The sequence below is a fragment of the Cynocephalus volans genome, chromosome 12 (assembly GCF_027409185.1).
Source record: "Cynocephalus volans isolate mCynVol1 chromosome 12, mCynVol1.pri, whole genome shotgun sequence".
NCBI classification, from domain to species: Eukaryota; Metazoa; Chordata; class Mammalia; order Dermoptera; family Cynocephalidae; genus Cynocephalus; species Cynocephalus volans.
The window spans coordinates 93,372,002-93,399,881 of NC_084471.1; the positions used below are offsets into that span (position 1 = coordinate 93,372,002).

Here is a 27,880-nt window from a genome sequence, read left to right on the forward strand (position 1 = left end):
AAAACAAGTACTATATTTTATTTAGAAAGTCAGAACCTTTTCATAGTAAAGTATCTACTAATCTTTTAAAAAACTGAGTTGGCATTAAGTTAAAACAAAATTACTTATGTTAATTAAAATTCAACTTTCTTCCTTCTCTCATATATGTGAACTATGTATGTTTAAAAGTATATAGATATATTAACAAAACTCCAAAAAGAATTTTCAGGGAAATATTTTTAAATTTGATAAAGTAACACATTATATACAACGGGGAGCTTAAAAATGCTCATAGTACTGTAGCTATTTGCTGAGATTAGTCTATATCTTTTAGAACAATTATTCATCAGGTGATTCGTTTCACTAACATTAATCATGTTATGAAAACTACGGTACAAAAATGTTACTGTGAAAGGTGGTAGAATGAAAAACATAGAGGACTTTTTTCAACGTCATGCACACCTATTTAGCACTTGTTCTGATTCAGTTTTAGGTCCTTTTTATTTGACCAATTTTAAGAAAATTATGCCTACATAATTTCTCAGGTGTCCTCCTAAGAAGAAAATGCAAATATAAAAGTCCTCCAAGAATGAAAAACTGAGTGGCTATGATTCAGAAAAATAAAGGTCATAAAACATTTTGCCACTGCATTTCCAACTAAATATCAGCAACTTATTAACACAGCATTGTAATGCAATCTCAGAAAAGCAAACTGTAACAGTGTACACATATAAACTTTGATGAAGATTTTTGGATTGTAACACAATAATGGAAACCTGGAGAAAAAATAAGATCTAGTTTCAATTTGTGCAAATTTATAAACAGAGCTTAAGAAATGTGTCTTTCACTTTTATTCACTAAAGATGCCCTACAATAATTAAGTCCTTGACTAGTGGCTGATTAAAAATAAGGTAGCCTGAAGACTTCTTAGCCTTGACAGCACTGAGAGCTAACATTGATTTCTTGTTAACTGATTGTTCAGCTATGTCCAGGTGTAGCTGTTACATTAGACATTTTTCCTGTTTTGTACAATTTTAGTTTTCTTTCAGGTATGAAAGAAATGAAGAAATATATTTATACAAATCTATTGATCTTTTAGTATTCAAGGTCAGTGATGCTATATAAGATCAGTCTCAGACATCTCCACATTTTTGAAAAACTCCAATTAGAACTGCTAGTGCATCTAAGTAATTTAAATCATCAACGACTTCTGCATCATCAACCTTGAATGTTGATATAACACATAAAAGAAAAAAACAAACCAAACTGAAAATCCAAGTTAACATTCTTATCTAAAATATGCAAAATGTAAAAATAAAAACACAAACCTATTTCAACAAAATGCCTTTGATGTCATGTCAATTTAGCATGATATAAAATGCTATATTTTACTGACAGCTTCAGGCACTGAAAAAGGTTTTAATTTCGGAATAAGTGCTGAAGTTCTCAGTGTGGCAGTTTGGAATGAAGTGTCAAGGTTCGATAATCCGGTGACTTTATGAATTGAAAGATTCCATTTTCTTTTTAAAAGTAAAGCTGTTTAACTTTAAATATTTAATGTTTTGTTTATCTATTGCAAATTAAGGATTATTTTCAATTGTATAACATACTTTAAATATTTTGAAAATTGTGCTAAAAAATAGAGCTGCCCCCACCAACTGTACCAATCTCCCAGTTACACGGCCCCATGATGCAGATTACAGGTGACTGAACTAAACCAGAGGCATTTAAAGCCAGTGTGTGCTCAAGGTGCTTCTTTTTACTAGGTGCTTTTACATATTTTAATCAAAAGATATATTCATTTTTCATGTTAGTTAATTTTCTTCTTCAGCATGATTTTTAAATATTGTAACAGGTCATATAGATCAGAGTAATTTGACGGTGTTGAAGTGGAAGAAGCTGATGTTGTGAAACACACAGCTAGAAACATTTAGACCATGAAATACAAAAAATTAAATAGAAATGTGTATGACTTCTTTTGCAGATCTGCAGGATTACCAAAGTTCCTAAATTAAAGCCAGCCAACTCCATGACACATTTTGAGTTAGGGAAAAGAATGGGGAAGATATGATTGCCCTAATGACTGCATAAGAATGATAATATAGGGAGAAGACACCCCCAGTATGTTAAGAAATGGCTATCTTTAAATTTTACCATACCACAGTACAGAAACTAGATCCAATAACTACCATACAAATACAATCAACTCCTAAAGCACTGGGGGGAGAGGGAAGTGTTGTGGGGGCTGAACCTGAAAAGAAAATATTTTTACAAAACCTTTTTCCTAAAAATCAGTTGTAATGCTTTTAGAGTTAAAAATATATGGAAATCTAGTAAAAATTTTGCAAATGTACTGCAGACCTCCAAGTACATATCAATCAAATAACTCTGCACAAAAACTTTAGGAAAATGGCACACTTAATATTCAATGGCAAAACGTTCAGCGAAGCCATGCTAAGAATACTGCAGCATCTTGAAAAGCATGGATGAATAGTGGTTTTCCAAATAAACATAAACAAAATACAAAATAATAAAAACACTGATGTTATGAGTAAATCTGAGGATAAACCAAAACTGTCACTGAGGGATTTTGCAGATGATAAAGCAGTATCATTCACTGTCCAAGACCTTACTTGCTGGTACAGTTGGGGTCTTAGCGCCGAGTTCTCAATCATTGTGTGAACCATGGTGATAATAGGTTCATTTTCTTTCATCTATTTCAAATCAGGAGGAGCATACAGCAAACATCAGTTTACAGCACAGCTAGATTTGAAAGACGACACTGTAAATATAGCCTCTACTTTAATATCTTCCTAGTGCAGTTGTTTACATTTTATCCTATGATTGTACAGATTTAATTTATACAAACCATTTCAAACAAGTATTAAATGCTGTAGAATACTTCCAAGGTTATAATAAAGCTTACTAATTGTAACACTGCTGCAACTAGATTCTACTTTATAAATATAACCAATAGTCAATTAATGAATATTCCTACATATACTAAAATAGATGATTAAGCATCATAATAAGGATAAACTAAAGGGTGACAACCTCTGAATTTAAAAGGAGAAAAATGGTATCATTCAATTTATTCCTTATTCAGTAATAAAGCTGAAAACATTCAGTTCTTTATAAAGTTAATCGGAAAAAATTCAGTTCTCTACAAAAATAAAATTTTATGATACAATATTCAACATGTCTTGTTAATCACACATTTTATTAAAGTCAAGCTTGATAGACATTTACATACATTCTATTTTGGACTTTCTCACAGTACAATAACATACGTAAAATTATTCAAGGACATGTAAACTAAAACTTATTCAGCAAAGACTCAGTGTGTCCTCAGCTCCTAAAAATGTAGGCTGAAACCATGCTTCACATTTCCAGCTATGTTGTACTTAATTACTGCCTCTAGCAAAACATTTGTTTTGGCAGGCTCTGTACTTAAAGCACTCAAAAGATAATCATCATGATACGAGTAAAAGGCAAATAAAGTTTTTATCATTAGAAAGCAGACAGGTCTGTTTATAATTGTGATTTGTTACATTTAGTTTACATGACTGTCATCCTCCATACTATGGCAAGTGCACATTTTTATCATTATTAACAAATGCTACTTTACTGATTTAGCTAAGTCTACAACAAAGTTTACTAATCTTAAGATTAATAAATGTATAATGCAGGAAAAAACTCAACCTTGAAAACTGTATGAGTATTTCCAGACAATTTTACTTTCAGCCTAGTTATCAATGTTTCATGTAATAAAATTTGGTTGTTAAATTGTGACTGGTTTCATCTACTTAAAAAAAAATTTTTTTTCAATCTACTTTTTAGTTAATTAAAAGACAATGAAACACATGCATGCCTTTTAACAATATACCAATTAAAAGTTAAATCATTTATTTTTAAATCTATGTACCTACAACTCCTTTTTTGGGCTACAGTACTTTTAAAAAAAATCAACTTCATTTCCATAGTAAGGTGGTTATCAAATAAAAAAAAAAAATCAACTTCACTGAATAATAATTTCACAAATTTTAGTTGTACCAACCAATGACTTTTGACAAAAGTATACGCACCTATGTAACCACTGCCAAAAATCAAAACGTAGAATGTTTCCATCTACCCAGAAAGTGCTCTTGTGTCCCTGTACCACCAATCTCTACTCTCTCCAGTTTCCCAGGTAATAACCAATTTGATTTCTGTCACTACAAATCAATTTTATCTATCTAATTAATTAAATTTTAAGGTATTTGGAACCACACATCAGTTAAACTCAAAATTCTTTTTTTCTCCCCAATGTTATCCAGTGTGGGTCCAGGTAGGTGAAAGCTCATGCACAGAAGAAAACAAATGTATTAATATGCAGTACAAGATTAAGTTTTTTCAATGTTGGAAAGTAACTTTTAGACAACTACAGATATAAATTTTTTTTAGGAGTACAAAACTTCTATTACAGAAATCCAAGACCTCTTTATATTTTAAAGTCCCCTCTGTTTTATAAGGAATGTTAGTTATTTTATCATAATCAATACTAATCTTGGAATAAAGTATAGCTGATTTTTGTTTTGGCTTATTTTACTGCATTGCCACATACTTCAAATAATACAAGTACCTTAAGTCACTCTCCATTTTTAGTACTATTTATTTTTGATTTTGAAAGCAATTTCATCTACAACCACTGCTACCTGACTCAGAGACTACTGGTGGTTTTGGTGGGTGGGGTCAGGAATATGAATATTTAAGAAATAATGGAGATCTGATAGTATCCAAATGTAAAGGATACTACTCAAGGTCAAACTGAAATTGCCTGCTGTGTCTTGGAAATCTGGCACAAATGAGCCACTGTGTCAAGTGGGTAGGTTGGGCAACACAGATTGCACCTTATTTAGTGGAATACTTTGAGGGGTAAATATGCATGTATACACAAGGACACAATGTTTGTGATTTCAAAATGCCTGTTAAATTTACATACCAAAGACCTGTGGAGTATATTACAAAGCAAATATATTTCACAGAGCCTAGTTTCTTGTAGTTTCGGGTTTAGCCTAACTTCTTAAAAGTACATATAGTAATGTTAACCTTGCAAAAAACAGGAAAATTTCCCCATGCTAGAAAAGTCTCTGTTGTAAGATAAAGTCTCTGTTGTAAGATAAAGAATTGTAACACAGCAAGGTTGCTGGCTCAAGGACAGACAAGTTACTGATTGATATGTAAAGATACTGGGAAGATGCTGTAGGGGAAGAAAATGTTTGCTAAGATCAAGCTTTTGTTGGTGGACTGACTTAACCTCTTGCAAACTGCACTTTGCTTTTTTCACTGAATGTTACCAGCCTCTATTGTTAAACTTGTTAAACTATACTTAGCAAAAACCCCACCTATGTTCTTTTCCTGTAACCTCCTGGTTTGGAGAATAAATGTGGGGCGAGAACCCCAGTTCATGGTTAATTTCCCAAAGGAAGGAATGCCTCGCTCTTGAGGGTTCCAGGAGATTAACCCCTTCGGGGCCTCTCACTGTTTGGAAGAGATGGGCTTTGAGTAATCCTTTTGCAGCTCCTTCACGCAAGGAAAGAGAGGTGATAAATCCGTGGGAAGCAAAGCAACAAAGACCATTAAATATTTATTCACTGAGAAGAAATCTTTGCAAGAGGAAACTAACTCAGGTACAGAGAAACTAAAAGCAAAAATAGCATCCAAAGTATACAAACTACAGTCAGTGTCTCAGAGATCACTTCTGGAATTTACTACTATTCATTGTGAAAAATTCTGAACATATACATATTAATTCTCAAATAATAAAATTAGAAGGCATCTCTGGAAGCTGACAAACTAGCACAAAAAATAAAAGAAAAATGTTAGCAGCAATTATTTTCAATTGTGGCATTGTGGATGACTTGTATTTTTCTTTCTCTATATTTCCTAAGTTTTCTATACAAAGCAGATACTGCTTTTCTAATAAAAAAAAGTTATTAACCTATTGAAGTTCTCTAGTGCAGTGAGCTTCCATATAAAGAGGCCTGATCTACAGCATTGTTCCCAATACCTTTATTCTGTCTTATGTATCCATATCAGAAATTTATTGGAAGAAATGCCAACAAATTTTTAAAAAGTAAACTAATCAGTACATTTGTAAATGCATATAACTATCTTGTAATACCTTTTTTCCTTTTTATTTCTGGCTGCTTCAGAAATAAAGTCCAAGTTTATTCAGACCAGTGGTTCTTAACCCACACTAGAATCACTTGGGGAGCTTTAAAAGAACACAGATACCCTGATACCCAGATAATTCTAATGTGCAACTTGAGAACCCTTGAGGTAGACAAAATCATTAAATCATCAAGGTGACAGCTGGTCTAAAGATTACTCTGGCAGAAGTAACTATGATGGTCTCAAGGTCAAATGTAATCTGATAATAAGTGAGTGTTCTTCAGCTCATATCCTCCTTGGGATCCCATTTTACTTAAGTTGGAGAGATGGCATAAGACTATCAATGGAAAAGCAAAAGCAGTGGAACTATTTCAGAATTCTCTTGGGCACCACACTGACTTAACCAAGGGCTCTTAGGATGACTGGGTAGTGGAATCTAAGAATGATCAGGACAGGTGAGTGGTCCTATATATGCTAGCTCTCTCACTGCACATGGCACATAATAGGTGAAGCCAACTACACACTATAATCAGGATCCCAAACAATAGGAATTAGGTCTCATATTAAACAATTCTAATCACCTGACTGTAACTTCACTCTTTCCAGGTTTACTGAATTGGAAATACTAGATCTGCTTTATCTCCAAACATATCCTAGAAATAGGCTACTGGTTTGTTTTACTAAATCACCTCTGAAATATTCTATATTTTAATACTTAGTAACGAATTTCTTTCTTTAACGTACGCTGAAACAGCACATTCTATCTTGCTTTTGCTATGTAAACTTTATAATAGCTTTTGAATTAAAGCAGTAAAGTATAACCTAAAAAAAAAATATATATATATAATGCTCCTTGAGTACCTTGGAATTTTGTGCTCAAGTTCTTTTTAAAAAAGAAATATTCAACAATTCTCTTTTGGTTTGAATACAAGAATCCCAAATCCCAGAAACCATTATGATAGTGGTTTTAACAGGCAACATTTTATTTTAAGAAATGAGAGTAAGAGAAAGACTAATTAGTATATGTAGGATGCTTAACAATTTACTTGAAAATGAGTTCAGTGGTTTGCTTCCTGCTTTAATTCCTTCTTTGAAGTAACAAGTTTAATATGGTTTAGGTTTCAATTAATTGTTAAATTATAAAGCCCATTGTAAAAGGCCCATTAATCATGATGATAAAGACAAGAATGTATGATTCAGGCATTACACAATTTTCATAATTAACTTCTGTTTACAACAGAATCACATATTTTTACTTGAAACTTCTAAGTCAAAATGTTTAGAAAAAACTACATATAAAATATGATACTGAATCCTAGCCTGGGCCAGGGCTCATGACAGCATATCCTCCAGTTTGTTTCAAAGTGCTGTACAAAAACCAAATATCATCACTTTCTATGTGTGCCATACATGAAAAGGTTAGAAAGCACTAAGACAGTGTAGGGAAAATACAGGAAAATGGTCAGGGCCCCTCTGATGTTCAGAATCTTGCCAAGCATCTGCTGTAAATATGCACGTGCAACCAGGTGTTCCTTGGTTGTCTGATGTAGTTGTATATGTGTGCCCAGGTGTCCTGGGTTATTGGACTTAAGTATAAAGGACGAGTGGCTCTGATCCACAGGGCCCCACCCCCGGGGGGATGGGCCATAGGGAGGCCGCTAGCACTGCTGGAGGCTGTTGCTGCAAGCTGTTGCGCCAGTGCCCCTGGCATGTTCCAAGAAGCCACTTCCCCTGCTGCTTCTGCTGCTACTGCTGAGCACTGAGCTCGTGTCATCTGCCAATGGCTCCAGGGATCTTTCCCAATTACCTAGCATGGACCTTCATGGGAGGGGTCTGGTGACCCATTCCGTACAATGGGTTTGAAGGGTCTGAGCCCTAGCCCTGACAATACAAATGGAAACTTAATATAACTAAAGTAATGAAACATTTTGGCGTTACTTATGAATAGCCCTAACCAGACAATTAGCTTAGCTACTAACTCAGCCCCTACAGACAGTGTTTCTATTTCAGAAAAGCTAGAATCTTCTTTCTTTGGTGTTCCTTGTGATTATTTATTTCAGTAGTTCTCAAATCTGAGAAAAAAAAAACTACCTATGAAGATTTTCCTTGAGTGGGGAAAATGGAATCTTGAGTATTGTACTTTCTTTTTTGTCTTTTGAAGATCCACTGGTAGTTCTGAGAAGTCAGGCTTGAAAAACCATGGCTCCACTTGGTACTAATTCAAGTAGCCAATGTTCAAGGAATTTTCAAGGTCCAGATGGGTTGGTACTAGACACTGGTCAAGATAACTGCACAACTATCAAAAGATGAAAAATTTCAAATTACCTAACACAAATACCTCATCTAGATTAAAATATTCTCCTGTGGTTTTTGTATAACATACAGCATTTACAGACTTAACCCCTCTTTAAAAAATCAACTCAATCTTTTTATTAATGATATTGGTGGACTCAGTAGAATCACAGGGGATCAGGGGTGTTAGTCAGGAAATGAATCTCCAATTGCAAGTTGTTCTATTCTAGCAAATTCTAAATGTCTGCTTCAAAGACTTTATATCTGTAGAAATTAGACTATCTCTGAATGCAGAAGAAACAGGATATTCTAACTCATGAGGTAAATTTGGGGGTAGGGGGTGGGGAAGGGAAAGATATAAGCAGTGAGCAGAGCCAAGATGGTCATTCATGCAATTTATCCTTGGAAAAGATTAATTTTCAAAACCCCCTTTAAATATAAGAAATGGTTAAACAGTGGCTTAACTGCTCTGTAAAAAATTTACATAATAAATAGTCTAGAATAGCGCTGTCCGATAGAACTTACTGTGATGACAGAAAAGTTATGTTTGTATAGTCCAATATTGTAGTGACTTGCCAGATGGGGCTGGCTATTCAGCACTTGAAGGGGGCTAGTGTAACTGAGTAAATTAATTTTTACTTTTATATAAGTGTAACTAATTTAAATAGTCACATGTGGCTAGTGGCTATCATATTAGACAGCAAGTCTAGAAATTCTAGACCAGTAAAATAAGTATGATTTCCCCCTTGATCTGAATCTCATTTCCAGAAGGGGAAACATTTGCTCAAGCTCTGTCTTGTAACTAAGTTTCCTTGAGTTTGAATTCCGTGCTGATAGCTCCTTTCTTTTCTTGAGCAAGCAGTCTGGGTGATTTCTATCTACCCTACAGAGTTTCTGTCCTTCACTGTTAACTAATGAGAAAACCCATCTCTGTGTTGTCATTTTCCATTTAAGTGGAAAATGGACTTTTTCCTAAGTTCTTAATGACTTCTTAGGAAAAGATTTAAGTGGAAATCTGTCTTAACAATAGCAAAAGGCTCCAACAGCCTAATCACTGAAGACTCCATTTCTCAAGAATGTTCTCCTGCGCTGACATCAATAAACTCTTAAGATGTGTGGCAAAACTAAATAGCTAAAGAATTTGACATGCCCAGGGTGAGACTTCGGGAGAATACAGGGGTCTTTATAAACAGGTCACTTAGATAATGACAATGTAAATGCCTTCCACTCTCTCTTGAGGCAAATCTCAAAGTCCAAGAACCTGAGATTGAAGGCTATGACTACCTATTGAAACCACTCTTTGTTTAACAGGAAGCAGGAAAATTTGAAGTGACTTCTGTAATAGAAGAATGTAAATAAGTCTTATTATAACTGAAGGGGCAGTCACAGCACTGAGATTACTTTGGAAATTTTAAGGCAATGTGAATAAATTGTTCATGCTATATGTTTTTCCTAAAAGGAAAACCTTGGAAAATATTACTGCTGTTATACATTCGGAAGAATCAATGAAATTTAAAAGATGTAGCTAGACTTTATTACAATATTTCCCCCTATAATATTTCTCCCTTTCTTTAGGGAAGGAAGGCAAATTACATACCTATGATATATTTTGAAGGAAACTGTAAGGGTCCAGGCTAATGCCTTTCCAAATAATTTACTTATATGCATATAATTTACTTACAGTTGGCTACTGGATAAATTTTACAGATCTGATTTTTACTTTAGTGGCTTAATCTATTTTCCTCATTTAACAGCCCTTTCCTAACCATTGTTCCTGTAACTTGTAACATAATAATATCTTATGCTACTACCATGTTTATTTTTGACATCCACAGGCAACAGGAAATATTAAAAGAACTCAAGATCTTATTGAAAAAAAAAAGTGGACAATTTTTGAAGTAGCCACATTTCTCTTTCCTTGCAAATGTTTCAATGATAGACTAAAATCTACCATTTTTAAGAGACAAAACATTCCCAAATGGAAAAATCTTACACCTCTCTTAGTCAAAAAGGTATTTATTCTTGTCATGAGTAAAAGCACTCTAAAATGTTTGTGCTTTAAAGCAAAATTAAAATATCTTCCAGATATAAGGATCTGGATTTTATTAATAGTAACTGTGTTCTTATGGAGGTAGTAGCACCAAGTAACTAAATTCCCAGCTTATATTCAAAGATTTATCAGCTTATGTTTTAACTACATAATGACACCCTTAAATCAATCCTAGAAATGTTTTTGGCATTTAAGCTCAACTTTATTTCCTTCCTGGGCTTTGAAAATTATTCAAGAATTCTACTTTGTAAGCACTAACAGCCTGCCTTACACTGAGCTCCATAAATCTTTGCAGAATGGATAAACTTTCTAAAAAATATATGTAAAATTAAGACAAAAGCGAAATTTATTGTAATTAGGCTACAAAAACAGTTGCTTTTGTAAAGCCCGGGGAGCCGAAGAGTGTGGTTAGCAAGATGAACAAGATGTGTAGATGAGAGCAGCGCTAACCAAAAGTTGATAGAAACTGGAGAAAGAGAATGCCTCAAAGAGTTATTGAGAGTTAAATTAAGTGAATGTGGCTGGAAGGATCAATTGAAGGCAAAGTGTAAAGAGGTAATTAAAGAAAAAGGACTAAAACATGTTACTGCTGATGACTTGGTTGCTGAAATCATTCCAAAAGGCAGAGCCCTGGGATCTGGCAGTGTAAAGGAGCAGTTCCTACAGAGAATAACAACATGCCATGCTCAGGATACTGTGCTTTAAGATTAAATGAGACTGTGTTGTTCTGTGGTTTTATTCCTGAAAGTAAAACATGCCATAAATTAGAAATGGATTTCTCGGGTTTCCAGTTAAGATGGCAGAATAGATGGTCACCAGTGTCACTCTTTCCCACAAATAGACCAATTTACAACAATTAAAAAGCAATGACAGCCAAGCTGGGGCCGCTAGCGCTCAGGGGAAGAGAAGGAGAGACCTACAGAGTGCATGAAGGCAGGAGAAGCCATGATGAGAGAAAGAAAGGGCCATTCTGACCATTTTGAGCCCCGGCCACATCCAGGCTGGAGCCGCTGAGCTCACAGAGTAGTAGCCAGCAAAAGATGCAGCTGTGCCCTTCGGATGAAGTTGCTTGGAGGTGGCAGGGGAGGAGAGGGCCTTGATGGCCCTCAGGACAGTGAGACCACTAACAGGGTTCCCATGGACCCAGACAGGAGCGAGGAGCCACAACAACTGAAAAAAGGAGCCACTCAGAGACTGGTGGGTCATCACAAGGGACCAGCACACAGCCCATCCCATGCCAAATGTTTAGAGTGCAGGTGGTGGGGGAGACAGGCCACTGGGGGAACACTGGGGCACGGGCCCACTCTGTGTAGACTCGTCAGGAATATAGAACTTCAGGGGAGCAGTTTGATGAAAAGATGCAGGTCCAGACCAGAGTTTCCACACAACCCAGGTGCACCTACGAAGTCAACCATTAAAACCTGAGCTGCACAAAAAGCCTTCCCCAGGGAGCCAGCAGCAAAGCAGCAATTTAGCTCAACCACAAAGCACAAGTGCTGGTCCCCACAGGAAGTTCCCCCATTTTAGAGGTAAGCAAAGGACAGCACATTAGTTCCAGTGTAGTGTTTAAGTGGTAGAACAGCAAATACTCCAATGCAGAATTGAAAGACAAAACAAAATACCCACAGACCAGACACAAAGTTTGATATTAACTAGTAAAGGTCTCACTTTACCTAAGAACACCTATAAAACCTAGATGGACTGGGCCCCCCAGGGAGGGGAGAGGGCTGAGGGCCTCAGCCATGTCCCTACCCCCATACAACCAGCTCAGTGATGGCAACCAAGCTGGCCCCTGAACTGGGAAGGTGGGGGGCCAAGGGCTTTGGCCACACAGCCCTGACATCTGTATTCAGCCCAGCAATGACCAAGCTACCACTGGAAGCCCACTGGTCTCCACTGCAGGAATGAGGGGGGTGCCACAGGCCTCAACCACGCCCTCCCCTCCTTCTCCCACCTATTTCTTACCCCCATGCCCTCTCCCCCTCCCACCCAACTGCTCCACAACAACATCTTAAAATGTAAAAATGGAGCTGGGCACTGACCCCTCTTTTCACAACCAGGCATGCTGCTGCCGCCACAGGGCCTGCCCGGGGTCCCGAGGCATGGATCTGCAGAGCAACCCCACCTCCCGCAACCAGGCAAGAAGCACACCAAAAACACTACTTCCATGTGGTTGGCCCACCACAGACACCGCAATAGCCACCGTGGCTGTAAAAGCCACTAGGTGTGCCATGACCACTGTGCAGATGGCCCGTCAGCCACTTGAGTGCACTGATACAAGGAGAGTCACTCACCAGTGGAGACCAAAGAAAAGAAGAGGATGTCTCTCTCCACAAAGCCCATTCCAGAATGACAGAAGAAGCACCTACTCTACAATATAGTGGGGGACCTGAATACACCTCTCTCAGTACTGGACAGATCATCTAGACAACAAATCAACAGAGTAACCATTACTCATTCAGAAGGAGAGAAGAAATCTAGGGTGATCAGAGGTGGGAGGGGGGAGGGAGAAGGGGAGAGATTGGATAAGGGGCATAAAGAATAAGTACGATTTATAATAACACATATGCTAACAATATTGATTTGATCAACACATGTCAACGTTGAACTCCCAAAACATTCAATTGATTCAATAAAAAAATTAAAAAATTGGAAAGAAAAATCAATTTCTCAAGATAAAATCCTTTTTTGTATAATAGTAGTTTTCAGTAATAATGTATACATTGTGTTGAATTTTTCCCCTAAATGTGTTATTTTAATAAATATCTCATGAGTGAGAAAAATAAATCTTAAAAAATTTGCTTTTGTGTAATCCAAAATAGAACTGCATAAATATTACACATTTCGGGAGGGGTGGGAAATTTTGTTTTCACTTTAGTGTCTCGTTAGAGCCATAACCAGGAACTGATACTCTTCAGGGAAAGAAGAGCAGTAGCCTGAGGCTCTAAGAACAGAACAATTCCCACTAATTTTGAAGCAAGTCAAAACAGATTTAAGAACAAAAAGGAAAGAAAATTAATTAATACAAGGCTTTTACCCTAGCTTTGTGATCTGGAGCAAGCCATTTAATCTGACTGAATGGGGATAAAGTTAACTGGCCCACATGCTGCACAGGCTGTGTACAAGAGGAAAGTGGGTACTGTGCACAACAGTGCTTTCAGAACTGCAAAGCGATACTTAAGCATTAAGGAGGGACAGGTCCTACCACTGGTCTCCAGTGCTGAGGATGAGAGTGCTTCTGAATTATCAGAGAAATAGTGAATTGCTGCTGAAGAAAAAGGTTGATGGGGAATAAGGTGTTTCATGGGTTAGAGGTAGTGGTGGTGGTAGACTGAAGGCTTGAGTGACAAAAAGAAAGCTTATTTTGCAGGGAACAGGAAGTTTGTGGAATTTCTTAGGACAATGTGGCAGAAGCCACATTGAAGATTAAATTGGCAATTGAACATAATTTCAATTGGAGCAGAGAGAGTTCATGCTTACCGAGGGCTTACTAGTTCCTCTTACTATGCCAAGAAGTTTACAGATGTTTCCTCAATTAATCCCTAACAACTCCTAAGAGGTTCGTACTATTACCTCCTGTTACAAATGTGAAAACCAAGGCTTAAAGTTAAGGAAGTTGTTCAAAGCCAGGAGAATTAGGATGAGGAAGATTCAAGAATATTAAACAATAAAATGGTGAGAATACAATAATATAAACAAACTCCAGATGTGAGACTAGAGACATTACCATGTACATGCAGATTCAGAGGAGAAGTGCTATAGAGGATGCATTGCCAGGATTTGGTGACTAAATGGTAACGATGAGCTTAAAATATATAAGGTGTCATGGTGGCCTTTATTTTTCTGACTAAACACCATGCAAACATGTAACTGGCTAAAAAATCTGTTCAGAGAGTTCTATAGAATCTCATGATTTTCCCATTTTCAGTATAACTGTTTTTAAAAGTACATTTAACTCCAGTTTCAACGTATTCTTAACTTTAATATGTGCTAGCATTGGGCAGGTCAGATTTTAGTTGTACATAATACAACTCCAGGTGCCTAAATTTAATTCTGCCATTTGTATAAATTTGTATAATCTCCATCCTTGGAATGGTGTAAAAGCAGGCAGAGTGACAAGGAGGCTTGTCAAGCCTGGGTCCTTTCAGGCAGTCAGACTGTGAAAGATGGTGTCAGGCTGTCCTAGCCATAGCCTGAGGGGACTGCGTCTCATTTTCCCCATGTGTCATCCTCTTTTCCCTCGGGGGTTTTAAGGTGCTACTTTAAGTTCCAGATCTAGGCAAACAGTAAAACAAATGTCCTGTTTGTTCTCAAAGCCGTCAGCTCTTCCGCAAGACAATGTATTCAATAAATGTTTGTTACATGAACAAGGTTAATAGTGACCGACATTTTGAACCATTTTTGCTTTCAGTTTTTGGTCAGGGAATTGAGTGATAAAGATGATAAGCTTAATTTTGGCCATGTTGAGGATGTACTGAAGGCAGAACTTATAAATGGAGATCTGTATAGGCAACTAGCTGTATATAATCTGCAGAGAGAGGTTTTTCAGACATGTTTTGTGTCCCTTTCCACATCCTATTAGCTTATCTTTTGTTTCAGCTATTGCTGAAGTCAACCACTTTGTGGACAGGAGCTCACCGGGTGCTCACATATTCATAATCTCTGTGTGATGGAATTAGTCTCATGGGGCAACCCCTAATCAGTGGAGGATGGGAGCCAGTAAAATGCTTCCCTCTTCTGGTGTTCACTTGGGTAGTGTTTCTATTCATTTGTCAACAAGTATCATATGAGAAGGTGCAAGCTGCCTGTGGTAGCTGATAGCATATTACCTCCTTCCTTGGTCACTTTCTTTTCTCCTACCTTGGTATCACCTCCCAAAGTAAACTTCCAGCAAACACGTCCACATCAGAGAAGCCCACACCACAGGCTCTACGTTCTGGGAGAAACCCAGGGTGGCTGGAGATGATGAGCAATACGGCGACAACTAGTAAGATGATGAATAGATGAATTCTCAGTTAAGAGAACACCCAGAAGCAGGTAACTTCCCCAGTTAGGGCTGAGATGGGTGAACATAGTTAGAAAAAACTGGACAGAAACAGGAGAACCATGATAATAATGTAAGAGCTGGACAGGCCAAGAGATCAGAGTACTGACACATACATAGTAAGTCTTTCCACACTCTAACTTCTAACCTATCAATCCATTGTCCATTTTCTTCTTAGAGTTCTGTCACTATTATGTCATATCCTACACAAAAGTCTTCTGGGTTTCACCCCCTCCCGCCACATCTACATTCAAACGTGCAAAGGAAAGAGAAAAAGAAAAAAAGGAGGAGTGCAGTGGAAGGGAGAGAGATACAGGATCATTTTTACAGCAAGGCATAAGAAAATATAGATATTTTATAACACGTAACTAGTTTGGACTAGTAAATGTTAAATTATATACTTTCAATTTCCCAGTTTCCTTAGTTTGCTTTTTCCAAATGCCTATTCTTTATCCCTTAGAAACATTGCCTCTTGCAGCTCTCAGTCACCCCTAAAAATCGAGGCTCCAGCACCCTTTGGAATATTGGAAAAAACGGGATTTTGCTTAATAGCTCAACAGAATGCCGTTGCTGAATTAAGTCAATAGAATGCAGTTGCTGAATGAACACCATCAAGAATCTTTTCAATCACCTTGTTAGCATTTCTTTCCTTACAGGGAAATTTTCTTTCATGAACACAAAGAACAAGATGAACAAAAGTACTCTTGGATTTTTACCTTAAATGGTTTCACTACCAATTACATATACCCAGTTAATAGTTCCTTTTTGCATTTTTCTTGGCATGAGTATGTTTAAAAGTGGTCAGAGTTCTTGTCTGCATAGACTTTTTTCATTGTTGTATCTTGAAAAGACATAGAAAGCCTATTAATGAGGAAAGTTCACAGCAACCCATGACAGAATAGCAGACTTCATTCAAAAGTTAGTCGTACTTAAACTACACAGTTCATAAAATATTGCCATTTGTAAGAACTACATTATAAAATCCAAACGCTACTACAAAACATTTGCAAATTAGAAAGTTTAGCTTACTTTTCAAGAAGTTTTAGAAGTTAGTATTAAATAAAAATGATTTTCTTACCCTTCCCACAAGCATTTGATAATGCTTTTTTTAAAAAAAGTACTAATAAACTATGACAGAATAATTTAGCTACTGACTCCTTTTTTGTGTGTGGTCGCTGGCTGGTTCAGGATCTGAACCCCTGGCCTTAGTGTTATAACACTGTGCTCTAACTAACTGAGCTAACCAGCCAGCCCTTAGCTATTGACTCTTGACCTTAAACATTTTCATGCAACAAAGAACACACAGGTATGCTTGAGCTGTATTTTTCTTTTACTGTACTATGGCAAACTGGTTTGTAATGAAAAACATCCTGCTTTTCCATGACAAATGAAGGATAGATCCCCTTTAGCCATCTGGTGTTAAAGGGGATGGCTGGTTACTGAAATGGTATTATCATAATTTGGATGGTGTTAGTGTATGTTTGATTTACTACGGGGGGGGGGGGGGCAGTATGCTTACTAAAGGCTTGTGAAGCACTGCTCCAGGTCTCTGGATCCTTCTATGCATTCCTTCCTACCTACTCTGTAGTCACAGTTCCTAGCATCTTACCTGTTATCATTGCCTACCTGCAAAGCTGGCAGGTTTTAGGGTAAAAGAAAAGAAAACATCATCTAAATTCCCTCATAATTTCTCTTCAATCACTAATAGGGAAAGTTAGGAAGAAAAAGGGAGGAAGAAAGAAACAAACGGGGGGAAGACCTAAAACAGGGGTGAGGAAATGGATGGAGGGACAGGAACATGCTCTAACTTCCCCATTTCTATTCATACTCCCTTCATGACTGATCAAAAAAGCTCTAGCTCTTCATCCATGGAGAGGCCTTGCCTAGTTCTTCTGTTCGCCTCTTGGTCTAGTTTCTAAAATACCGATTTCATTCCTTTGTTCAACTCAAGTTCTGCTCCAGGCTACAGGAACCAAGAACTAGACAGAGAACTACTGGGGTAATCCTAATAAACATCAAGACTGAGAAACTTGAAGTCCTTTTTCCCAACGTTAGATCTGTAGAAGATACACGTTTCTAAGATTTGGGGGTAGCAAGCTGAACACATCTTTTGAGAGAAATGTTTTCCTCATGTGGCTAGGGTGTATGATATTAGTCTGGTCTTCAGTTATACTACTGGGTATACAGCCTTTTATTACTTGGTTTGGGAATATAACCAACAGGGATGCTATTAAAAACACTTAACCAGTAGGATACAGGAGCCAAAAGAAACAGTATGCCCTTTCTGTACCTTACAACTGAGTATCACGAGTGGTTTGGTTACAATAAGCTCCTATGGAAACCTTTTATTCCAGTTTCAAACAAATGACTTACATTTGGCTCTATGGAACCTTTAGGGACTCCTAATCATAAAATGCTTGCTCAGCAGGGCTACAGAGTTCCAAACTCACACTCGATCTGCTCAGTTCCAAGATGAAAAAAGATATTTCAAGCTTTTCTCTTTTCCCTCATGGCTGTTTACTTTATTTCAAAGAACTGCAACACAACACTTCATTCTTCAGGGGTGGAGACACCACTTATCACTGCTGATAATCCAGCATTTACTCCCAACTTCCTGGCAAATACAGAGCTATGGCAACATTTTACCTACGGCTTTTCTCCCTCTCCCTTCTATATACTGTTAGGCAGAGGAATAAACATAAAAAAAGCTAATAAACACTGAACCCATTCAGCAGATTATTTTAGGATGAAGTTGGCAAGTTTCACTTAAATTATAACCAAAAGTTTCTCTAATATTCAGTGACAACTAAGCTGAATGAGAAGAAAATGAGTAACTAATATATTACGTATTTATTCATTTCTAAAAGTATACAGTTAGGATTACCGTATGTTCACAGGTTCTACTTTGGGGCTGTGTTATCTTAAAATTCAAAAAAATGACAAATAAACCTGGGCTAGTCTTAAAAAATGTAGACTTTGACTAGTCTACTTACTGGGCTATAAAAGCATTAACAACCTGTAAAATAGTGTAGTTCAAAATTAAACAAAAAACAAAAGAAAACGCTACCATATAATTAGTATAGTTATTGTTATTTTTAAACCGTTTATGTACATGACTCATCCTCATATGCAGTGATAATGAGAAAGCAAATTATATTGCTCAAGCTATAGGCACCAGAAGTCAAGATTTTTGGAGTGACTATCTTTAGAATTTCAGATAAGGCAGTTTCATTCTTTATTTGTTATAAACATTCCAGTACTATCAGAAATAAATTTACCACTGAAGCAACTCAGTGATTACTGTTTAGTTCTATTTTTTGTGAGTAGTGGTAGGGATTAATAGAATTTAAATCGATTGAAGTTTTTTCATAGTCTGGACGACTATGGTTTCTGACAAGGAGCAGGAGGAAGACTGCATTTTGTTGCCTTAGGTTATTCTGATAATTTATCAGGGCAAGCAGAATTAAGTACAAAGTGAAAGCTGATTAGTACATGTTCACTTGGTATGATATATAGCATAAAATGTGACCAAAGCCTCTTCTCCTCTGACTTTCAGATTATAAAATCCACTTTCCAATTTGTGGTAACAAAACCAATGAATCAATCTATAAGCCCAGATAACCAATAATGCGTACAAAACAGACCTGGTAATATAATTAGGTAATTGGCAGTAACAAGATTAAAAGCTGGAAATGTTTGAGCTGAATAAAAAATCTCATTAAAATTCAAAATTATCAATAATTATTTTTATATAAACTAATAGCTATAACTAATATAAAATATAGGATAGTTCTAAAGCAAATAATTTCACTTATATGAAATGCAATTATTTGAAATCATAAATTTTATTTATTTAAAGAGAGATTTTCTTTAGGAAACCTTAAGGATATATAAATTTAAGCATATCTGAGTTTCTGGGCAAAGTCCCCACCATATTTTTATATACTTTCTAATTATTATCTAAAAATGCTCCAATTTTTGCTACCAGAAATAGTCTTTTTTCAATGCAAAACATCAAACAATCCAGTTCTGTAATTCTTCTCATTAGCTCAAAGTTTTAAAGTTGGACTAATATAACTTTACCAGGATCTAACATAAGAAAAAGGTAAATTACTAGAAAACCTTTGCCGATATGTTCAGAGAATAGAGAACAGTAACATATTGAGATTTTCAGAAACCACTAGCAGGTGCAGAAGGAGAGGTTTAGCAAGGCAGGACTGCAGAGGAAGGATGGCGATGTAAACCTCAGCCGGGGACTGGGGCACTTAGGTAAAGGGATTAAAAACAGCTTGGCCTGGGAAAGGGTGTTGAGGAGAAGCTTCTGAGCAAATGGCAGCGTTTTTGATATTTTACCTGTCTTTCCCTAAAATTTTCTAAAGTTCTGTGTCTCTGCAATTCCAGTTTTGACTGAGGTCTGTAATGAGATTACAGTAAACGACTAGGTTTATTTTCAGAATGTCCAAATAACTACAGATTCCTGTTTATATCATTGATTTTTAAACCTGGTTTTTATAATACCCCACTGTTTTTCAGAAGTATCTCTAGCTTTAAATACAAAGGAGTTTTTAAGAAAGTTATTTCCCAGTGTGTCTTAAAAGCTTTCTGGCAGTGTAAAATTTTGAAGGAAGATGTATTTTCCTATTTTATTAGCTAACATATCTTAGACTATTTTCAAAGTGCATAATATACGCTGTGGTTAAATTTCAGTAGCATCAAGATCTGCATTTGGATACATGAAACAGTGATTTCTAAAGCACCCCAAGAGGCAAAATTATGATAAAAACTTTTTGTGGAAAATATATACATTTTATATTAACAAAATTATATTTCTTTTAAAAATAAAAATAATTTAATACTTTTAAAAGGGTTATCCTAATGCAAAACCCCTCTTTAAATATAAGTAATTTAAAGCAACACACTATTGCTTTATTTCAAACAGGTGAAAATAAATATGTAAACATTTGTCTTATAACATTTTCCAAAGTATTGATACCATATTGATAAAATATTTAAGTTTGGACATTTTAAAACAAGCTAGAATAAGTTTTAGCTTAATTTATATGAAAAAATGCACCCACTGGAAGAAACTATGTTTAATAACACAAAAAATTCCCATCAAATTAAAATTAAATATTAATAGAGCATGTCATAAAAACTAAAATATGGGACAGTCAGTCCTTGTTCACTGCCACTTTCACTTTTGAACATGCACCTTAACCAGCCACACTTGCTGCCAACATTGAGGTAATGCTAGGAACCATAGGTCACTATGAAACCGGCTCTACATATCTTGGCAAAGACAAAACACTGGAAGGAAATAGCAAACAGGGAATAAGGACAGGCAACTAAAAATTATCTCCACTACACATTTCACCATCCTTAAACTCTTCTTTGGGAATACAGAGCATACCACACCCTCTTCTGCCGGGCCTTCCAAAAAGACAATTCACAGCTCCATGTGAATTGAATGAAGTCTAGAAAATTCAGACTGTCAATTTCAGGTGACCCAGTATTTGTATCTCCCTTATCTCTACAACTGTCCTTTCTCCCTGTTTACTATTTGTACCTCCCTTACCTCCACAACTGTCCTTTCTCCATTTATTGTGGTACTCCTGAATTCACCTGGCCAGGGATTCCGTATTGTAACGTGTAAAATCATACCATTATCAAAGTGCCTGAGATATCTGAGTAGACTGAAAAATTACACTACATTTAAGAGTTCTATTAGGTATTATAAGTAAGACAATTCTACAAATCCCACCTGATGATCCAAATACATGGTGTTCCTTTGAAGATGATGTGAAAGAATTTCATTCTAGTAGGCACAAATCAAGAAAAAAGGGATAGAAAAAGGTGCAGAATTCACAAAAAGGTCAATATTGAAATTAAAAAAAAAAAAAACAGGTAGTTTACAAGAACCTATTATACCACACAGCACATGACAACTTTCATGCACATGCTCCCCTGTAAATGACACAGATGAAACATTTATAATAAAATTATATTTAGTATTATAAGAAATTAGATGACATGCACACAAACACTGAACTATTAAGCAAAAAAATCCTTCAAATGGCTTTAGCAGACAATGTTGGAAGCTTTACATGTTAATTCTTTTCTGCAATATAGTAACTACTTCTTTCAATGAGATGTTTCTCATATAATCAGAAGCAATTAAACCCTTTGAGAAATGTTTATATGTGTTCATTCTTTTCATCCAGAACAAAAGACGTATCTTAAAATTAATCTTAGCCATTTAAAATGCAGTGTTACTAAAACTATAATGAATTTTCAACTTATTACCTTACTGGAAATTGTAGAACTTCTCAATATTGCTTTACGACAGGTGGAAGTCACATTGTTTAGTAATTAACTATTTTGAAGTCTGTATGCATCTCCTTGCTCACAACCAAAAGCTGGTAGGTGAGTGGGTAGGTAGAAGGCTAAGTATAAATGCATCCTACCTGTATTTTCTTTCAAGAGCAAATAAATAATATGAATTCTCAAAGGGTCAACAGGAGATTCTAAAGTCACTGCAATGATGGCATGGGCTCATGCTCAACACTAATGACACTGATCATATTGGTTAATGAGTGGCTCAAAATAAGTGATGATGGCAGATGACAGACAAATCCCTTCATAGCTGACCTTTGGGCTGTGGGCCTCAAGTTTTAGCTGCATGAGCTGTGCTAACGTATGCTCCCGGATACTACTCAGTTCAGCTTGCTGCCGTCTCAGCTTTATTAGCAGCAGCGTAAGCTCCTCTGGCTGAAGGAGTACAATTTAAGAATCCAAACAGTGGAAAACAGATTAATTGTTGTCTTAAGTGACAGATATTAAACCAAGATTTCTTGGCAAGTTTCCTCTTATGGTTGACATCAGAGTGCCTAGGCACTATGATAATAGGTCCTACATAAATGCATAGATATCTAGAGAAATAGAAGGAACAGTGTTACTTTAAAAGATACAGCAAAATAATAGTATACTAAAGCATTTTCTCAGAACTCATGAGAGAATTTTTAAATGTTAAGTATTAAAAGCAAAATGCCAAAAACCACTATAAAGGTTTGTACATATGGCTACTAAAAGATTATTATTAAAATATATTTTACTACAATGTTTAAAAAATTACACCTAAGACTTTTCCAGCAATTGAACAATAACCTGCAAGTCCAACACACTATTTTAGAGAACAGAAGGTAAACAAAAAAATTAAAATTCACGTAGAACTTGGATGATATTTTCACATTATTAAACTTAGTACCTGAGCCCCGTGGTGGCCAGCCATCAAAATAAATAATAAATAAATATTCCAAAAAACACCCCCCCTAAACAAATCAACAACAAAAAACCAAACAAAACCCCCAAACCCAAAAAACTCAATACCTTGGATCTATTAATTACTTCCCAGTTATATTTTGAAATGTCACCATTAGTGCTGTCATAGACTTTTCTATGCCCAAAAGATTAGTTTTATTTTTTAAGGAAGGAAAAAAAAAAAAAAAAAAAAAAGAAAGCTTCCATGGGCATGTGAACCCTCCTTTCCTTCCACACTCTGGGAAAAGCAGAGTACCTTCTGGTTCCTGATTGGTTGCTATGATCCCTAAGGGGAATAAATTTTCAATGGTGAATGAAATGCCTTAACGGGCCAATTTGATATACTTTTTTTTGTTAGAAATGCAGTAAAGTATGGGCATGAGCAATCTTACGGCCCATAAAATATTACTTGGTATTTTCTCTGAGCTTTGTTAAGATTAAAAACTGTAGGCAGGCTAGAGGGAGACCCTCCTCAGTGCTACAATGTACTCTTAAAACTCCCAGGCCAAAGGCATTCTTAAGATTGATTTGTTTTGCCTACAACCACAGCATTACACTAGCTCTCCTCTGTTCTGTTCATTTGCTATGCACCTTTTTACAGACAGAAATAATTTTTAACTGTTATTTGAAATCACATTAGAAATTATTGCCTTCAGATAAGAAAAGTGTCAATAAAAGTAAACTACAGTTACTATTGGATTCTTTAGATAAAACTAGGTATCCATAGAGGTAAGATAATAGTCTTTTATATCAACCGGTCAAAGAATGTTTAACATTTGTGACTTAAAAAATAAACCACATAAGAAAAAGAGCAGCTGCTTTTGCTCTGATGCCAACCACATCTTGTGATTTCATGATTCTGGGACAGTCCTTGTCTCATGATCATCACATCCAACTCTTGAGGTCTTGCCAGGAAGACAGGGAGGGGTAAGGAATTTAGATATTGTAAGACTCAGAATGTATTTGACAGAAATACCAAAAAAGGAAATATTGAAACTCTTGCTTGTTATTTATGGAGCTAAAGGCCAGCCACCAAAAAGAAAAAATAAAATAGATTTGAAAGAGGAACCCCTATACCTTAAAAATATGGAGCTAAAAAGATAAAGAGATTTTCAAAATCATGTAAGATACTAATGAGTTTGCCAGATATTTAAATTTTGAGGCCAAATAAAAAAACAAAAACAAACAAACAAAAAACCCCGGAGAAATGGTAAATAAATTTTATGCTATATATCCACTAGAGGGAGCAAAGGCAGAGAGAAAATTTTGCAATATATTTAGCATTTACCTTATGATTAATGCCTGTTTCTTTGTCAGATCAACAATCTAATGTTTAAAAATTACCATATTTAAGGGCCGGCCTGTGGCTCACTTGGGAGAGTGTGGTGCTGATAACACCAAGGCCACGGGTTCAGATCCCTACATAGGGATGGCCAGTTAGCTCACTTGGGAGACTGTGGTGCTGACAACACTAAATCAAGGGTTAAGATCCCCTCAGTAGTCATCATTAAAAACAAACAAACAAACAAACAAACAAAAACAACCCAATATTTAAAAGTTCTTAGTTTTAATGAAGCAATATTTATAACCTTTAATTGATAAACTCCAAGTAGTTTAAATCCATGAAATATTTCCTTGCACCAAAACATGTAACAGATAAAATTATTAAAAGTTTGTAAAAAATATATAAATGAAATTTGTTTTGACTACAGGAAGAGAATTTTAAATAGTGAACAACTAAACAGAGGTGCTAAAATCACATCTTCACAAAAATTGAGACTATCTACTCATAATAAAGCCAGTTCCACTGATAAAAGAATGTCATTAAAATAAACAAGTGAGAAAAAGTCCTCTTTTCTTTTTAATTTGAAGAACAGTAATGTCCTGGCAACATATCTCCTTCCCAATTTGCACACAACACTGCCAATGAAATGATAATGGTGAACAACTGCTTTGACAGAGTATTTTTTTTTTCTGACAGAGTATTTTTATAGTCTTTCTTTCTCTGCTGATATGTAAATCAGTTTACTGATCTGTAAATCTGTTTCTTCTTGTTCTAATGTAGTTAATCTATATAAAAATTCACAGGAAAAACTTCTTAATAGATCTACAGTTTGACTAAAAATGGTTGCTTGCTGGATTTGTTCCACTAATGAGTTACTCCAACTTCTGTTTTAAGGATAATGGAATTAACAAAGGAAAGAAATCCACCTAAGTTATACAATGAACCTTCACAATCAAATCTTTTATCTAGGCAGGCAGACATTTAGGGGAAGATACCCACTAAGACACTGAAAAGGCTAAATAATTAGAAATTCTTCTGATGAGTATCTCTTCCACAAAAGCAGTCATATTTTATCTTTGGGAGACAGTTCTGAAAATTCAAGCTTAAAAACTGCCAGATACGTGCCTTCTGACAGTTTATTTAGCACATAAATAAAACATGATATGGTAAATAAAGATATCATACTCACCGTTTTACCTTGGAGGCTCTGGGGACTAACAGACTGTAAAGTTAGGCCAGCTGGCATTGACCTTCTGTCAGGCACATATACATGCTAGGAAAGTAAAGGCATAATATAATTCTATCGTCAAGTTTTTTCCTTGTCAATGTCAGTGATGAGAAATCTTAAATTCATATTATAAAATACCATTTAAATTTCTTGTTTGACTAAAATACAGATGCTCATAAACAGAGTAATTTCACATAGTCTGATTCAGCAGTTCTCAAACTCTTTGGTCTCAGGAACCCTTTATATTCTTAAAAAGAAAATTTAGTGACAAGAGCAGCACTGTTTTACAGTTTTGCAAATCTTTAATGTCTGGCTGGATTCTCATATCTGCTTCTGTATTCAATCTACTGTGATAATTTCTTTTAATAGAAGTATGTGAAGAAAATCCACCCTTGATATATACAGCTGGAAAAGGTAAGAGAACTTTAATAGATTTTTGTAACTGTAGATATTCATCTTTGATACTGCTCAAAAAAGTGGTACTTTCTTAAAGATTAGTTGCAAAGTGGTACCTGAAACTATAACAATGAACTTTTGATACTCTATTACATTAACATCCATTGGTCTATTTGTACTTTAAATGAGTATTTTACCCATGCATAATTTTTTAATATTAAACACTGGTCATCCAGAAAATATTGGTTCAGTGAGTTATGCAATGTTCCAAATGTTACACATTTCAGTATACAACATCCAAAAATCACATTTGTTAATATCTCCAATCTTTAAGCATTGAAAAGCTGTCAAGCTCAGCATGGCAGGTACATGATTTCCAAAATTCTAATTTTTGCTTAAAAACTCAAATGTTGTTATGAGCAACAATACTGTCATTTGTTTTGTTTGAAGTGACAGATTAACATTTCACTTTGAGAAAGTATGTCTGTCAAATACCAACTCTGAATAATGACAGTTGTCTTCTGTTCCTTCAAGTAAAAATGGTGCTCTATGCAAAAAGGAGCTAGTTCAGCTGGTAACTCAAATAATCACGTGTTTTTCCGTGAGACCCCCATCAGTACTTTGTTACGCAATAGTAATGCTTTATGCATTATCCCCATGTCATCAAATATTAAAATGATATGTAATGAATGGACAACATCTAATAAAATTGTTTTGTTACTACTTCTTCAAGAGGAGCCTTAAGTGAACCTACTACTTTACTATTTTTTACTCCAAGTTTGTAGCAGTGAAGTATACAATGATTGCTAGTACAGTTTGGAGTCAATGCCTTGATTTATGCTAACATGCCAATAGTTTTACCCACCATTGCTTTGCACTATGAGGGCCAGTGGTAACACAATGAATAATGCCTTATTATTATTACTACAACAATATTTCTGAGCTCACAGACTCCCTAGAAGTGTCATGGGACACTTAGAGACCCATCCCCTTTCCCGCGTGGGTCCATGGACTATACACTTTGAGAACTATTGATCTCAATCAAGGAAGATGATAGAAGAGTTTGAAAGAAAAATTTTGGAAATGTTGGGGAAATTTTATGGGAGGAGGAGTAGTAGTAGTAGACATTTTGTAGGCTGGGAAATGAACAGAAAGCACACATTCACCTCCTATTTATTGTTGAAACGGATGACATATTCTGGCCAAGAATATGAAAAATACTAATAATCATCAGAGTATGTAATTTAGGCACTTTAAAACCACACATTAAGTTACATTAGTTGGATTTTTCTTGCATATTGTTTCTATTTTTATAACATTATTTAGCCTTTGGATATACAAAGTGACAAAACACTGAACATTGTTACAATGGAGTTTAAAGTGAGCCATTTTTGGTGACTTAACTAAAGCTTCCTTCAAAAGAAAATTCCTGATTGACTTATTAATTTCTAACAAATGTTTATTTATGGAAATATTAAGCAAATGCTTTGCATAACAATTTAACTGAAGGATTCAGCCTGTCTAAGGATAAAAAGAAAAGGTACATTTAAAAGTGGTATAAAATAAATTCTTTAGGATTAAAAAGAAAATGACATTCTTTTAAGTTTAGGATAGACATTAGGGAACTGGCTGCTTACTGGTTGACTGATCAAAACAACTGTTTTAGCATTAAGGAAAGTTGATCTAGGGCTGGCTGGTTAGCTCAGTTGGGTAGAGCGTGGTGTTACAACACCAAGGTTGAGGGCTGCCTCCAAAAAAAAAAAGAAAAGCTTATTAACACAAAGCACTCTGATTCACTTCAAATAATCTACTGAGCAAAGTTTAAACCAACCTCAGATACAAATTAAAACACGATCTCTATTTACATCTTATTTTTTTTAAAAGGTATACATACCATTATGCATTGTTAGTTTAACATTAAATAGGGTATCCAAGGAGATATCTCAATACGCCATACATTCAGCTGGTTAGAAGATGAGGCTAACACTTTTATTCCAGCAAAGAACAGGTTGAGCCTGATACAAGACTGTAGGTATGCCAGAAGAGGGCAGGTGTAGAATTTGCAAGTGTGTAAAGAGCCAATAATATGGTCTTAACCTACACGGAGATCTGATGAGATACGCTATCAAGCAGAGA

At 35.7% G+C, this 27,880-nt stretch overlaps 1 protein-coding gene across 5 annotated transcripts in view; it reads right to left on the reverse strand.

Moving 5' to 3' along the window:
• Positions 1-27,880, reverse strand: part of PLEKHA5 (pleckstrin homology domain containing A5) — a 236,786-nt gene that overhangs the window by 40,586 nt on the left and 168,320 nt on the right. For 4 of the 5 annotated variants that reach the window (XM_063075809.1, XM_063075807.1, XM_063075808.1 and 1 more), the window contains one exon: positions 25,310-25,393. In XM_063075809.1, coding sequence (XP_062931879.1) covers positions 25,310-25,393 — 84 coding nt within the window. Of the gene's footprint in view, positions 1-2,612; positions 2,694-21,279; positions 21,334-22,166; positions 22,287-25,309; positions 25,394-27,880 lie in introns of all 5 variants that reach the window. The other variant, XM_063075811.1, reaches the window with a different exon arrangement.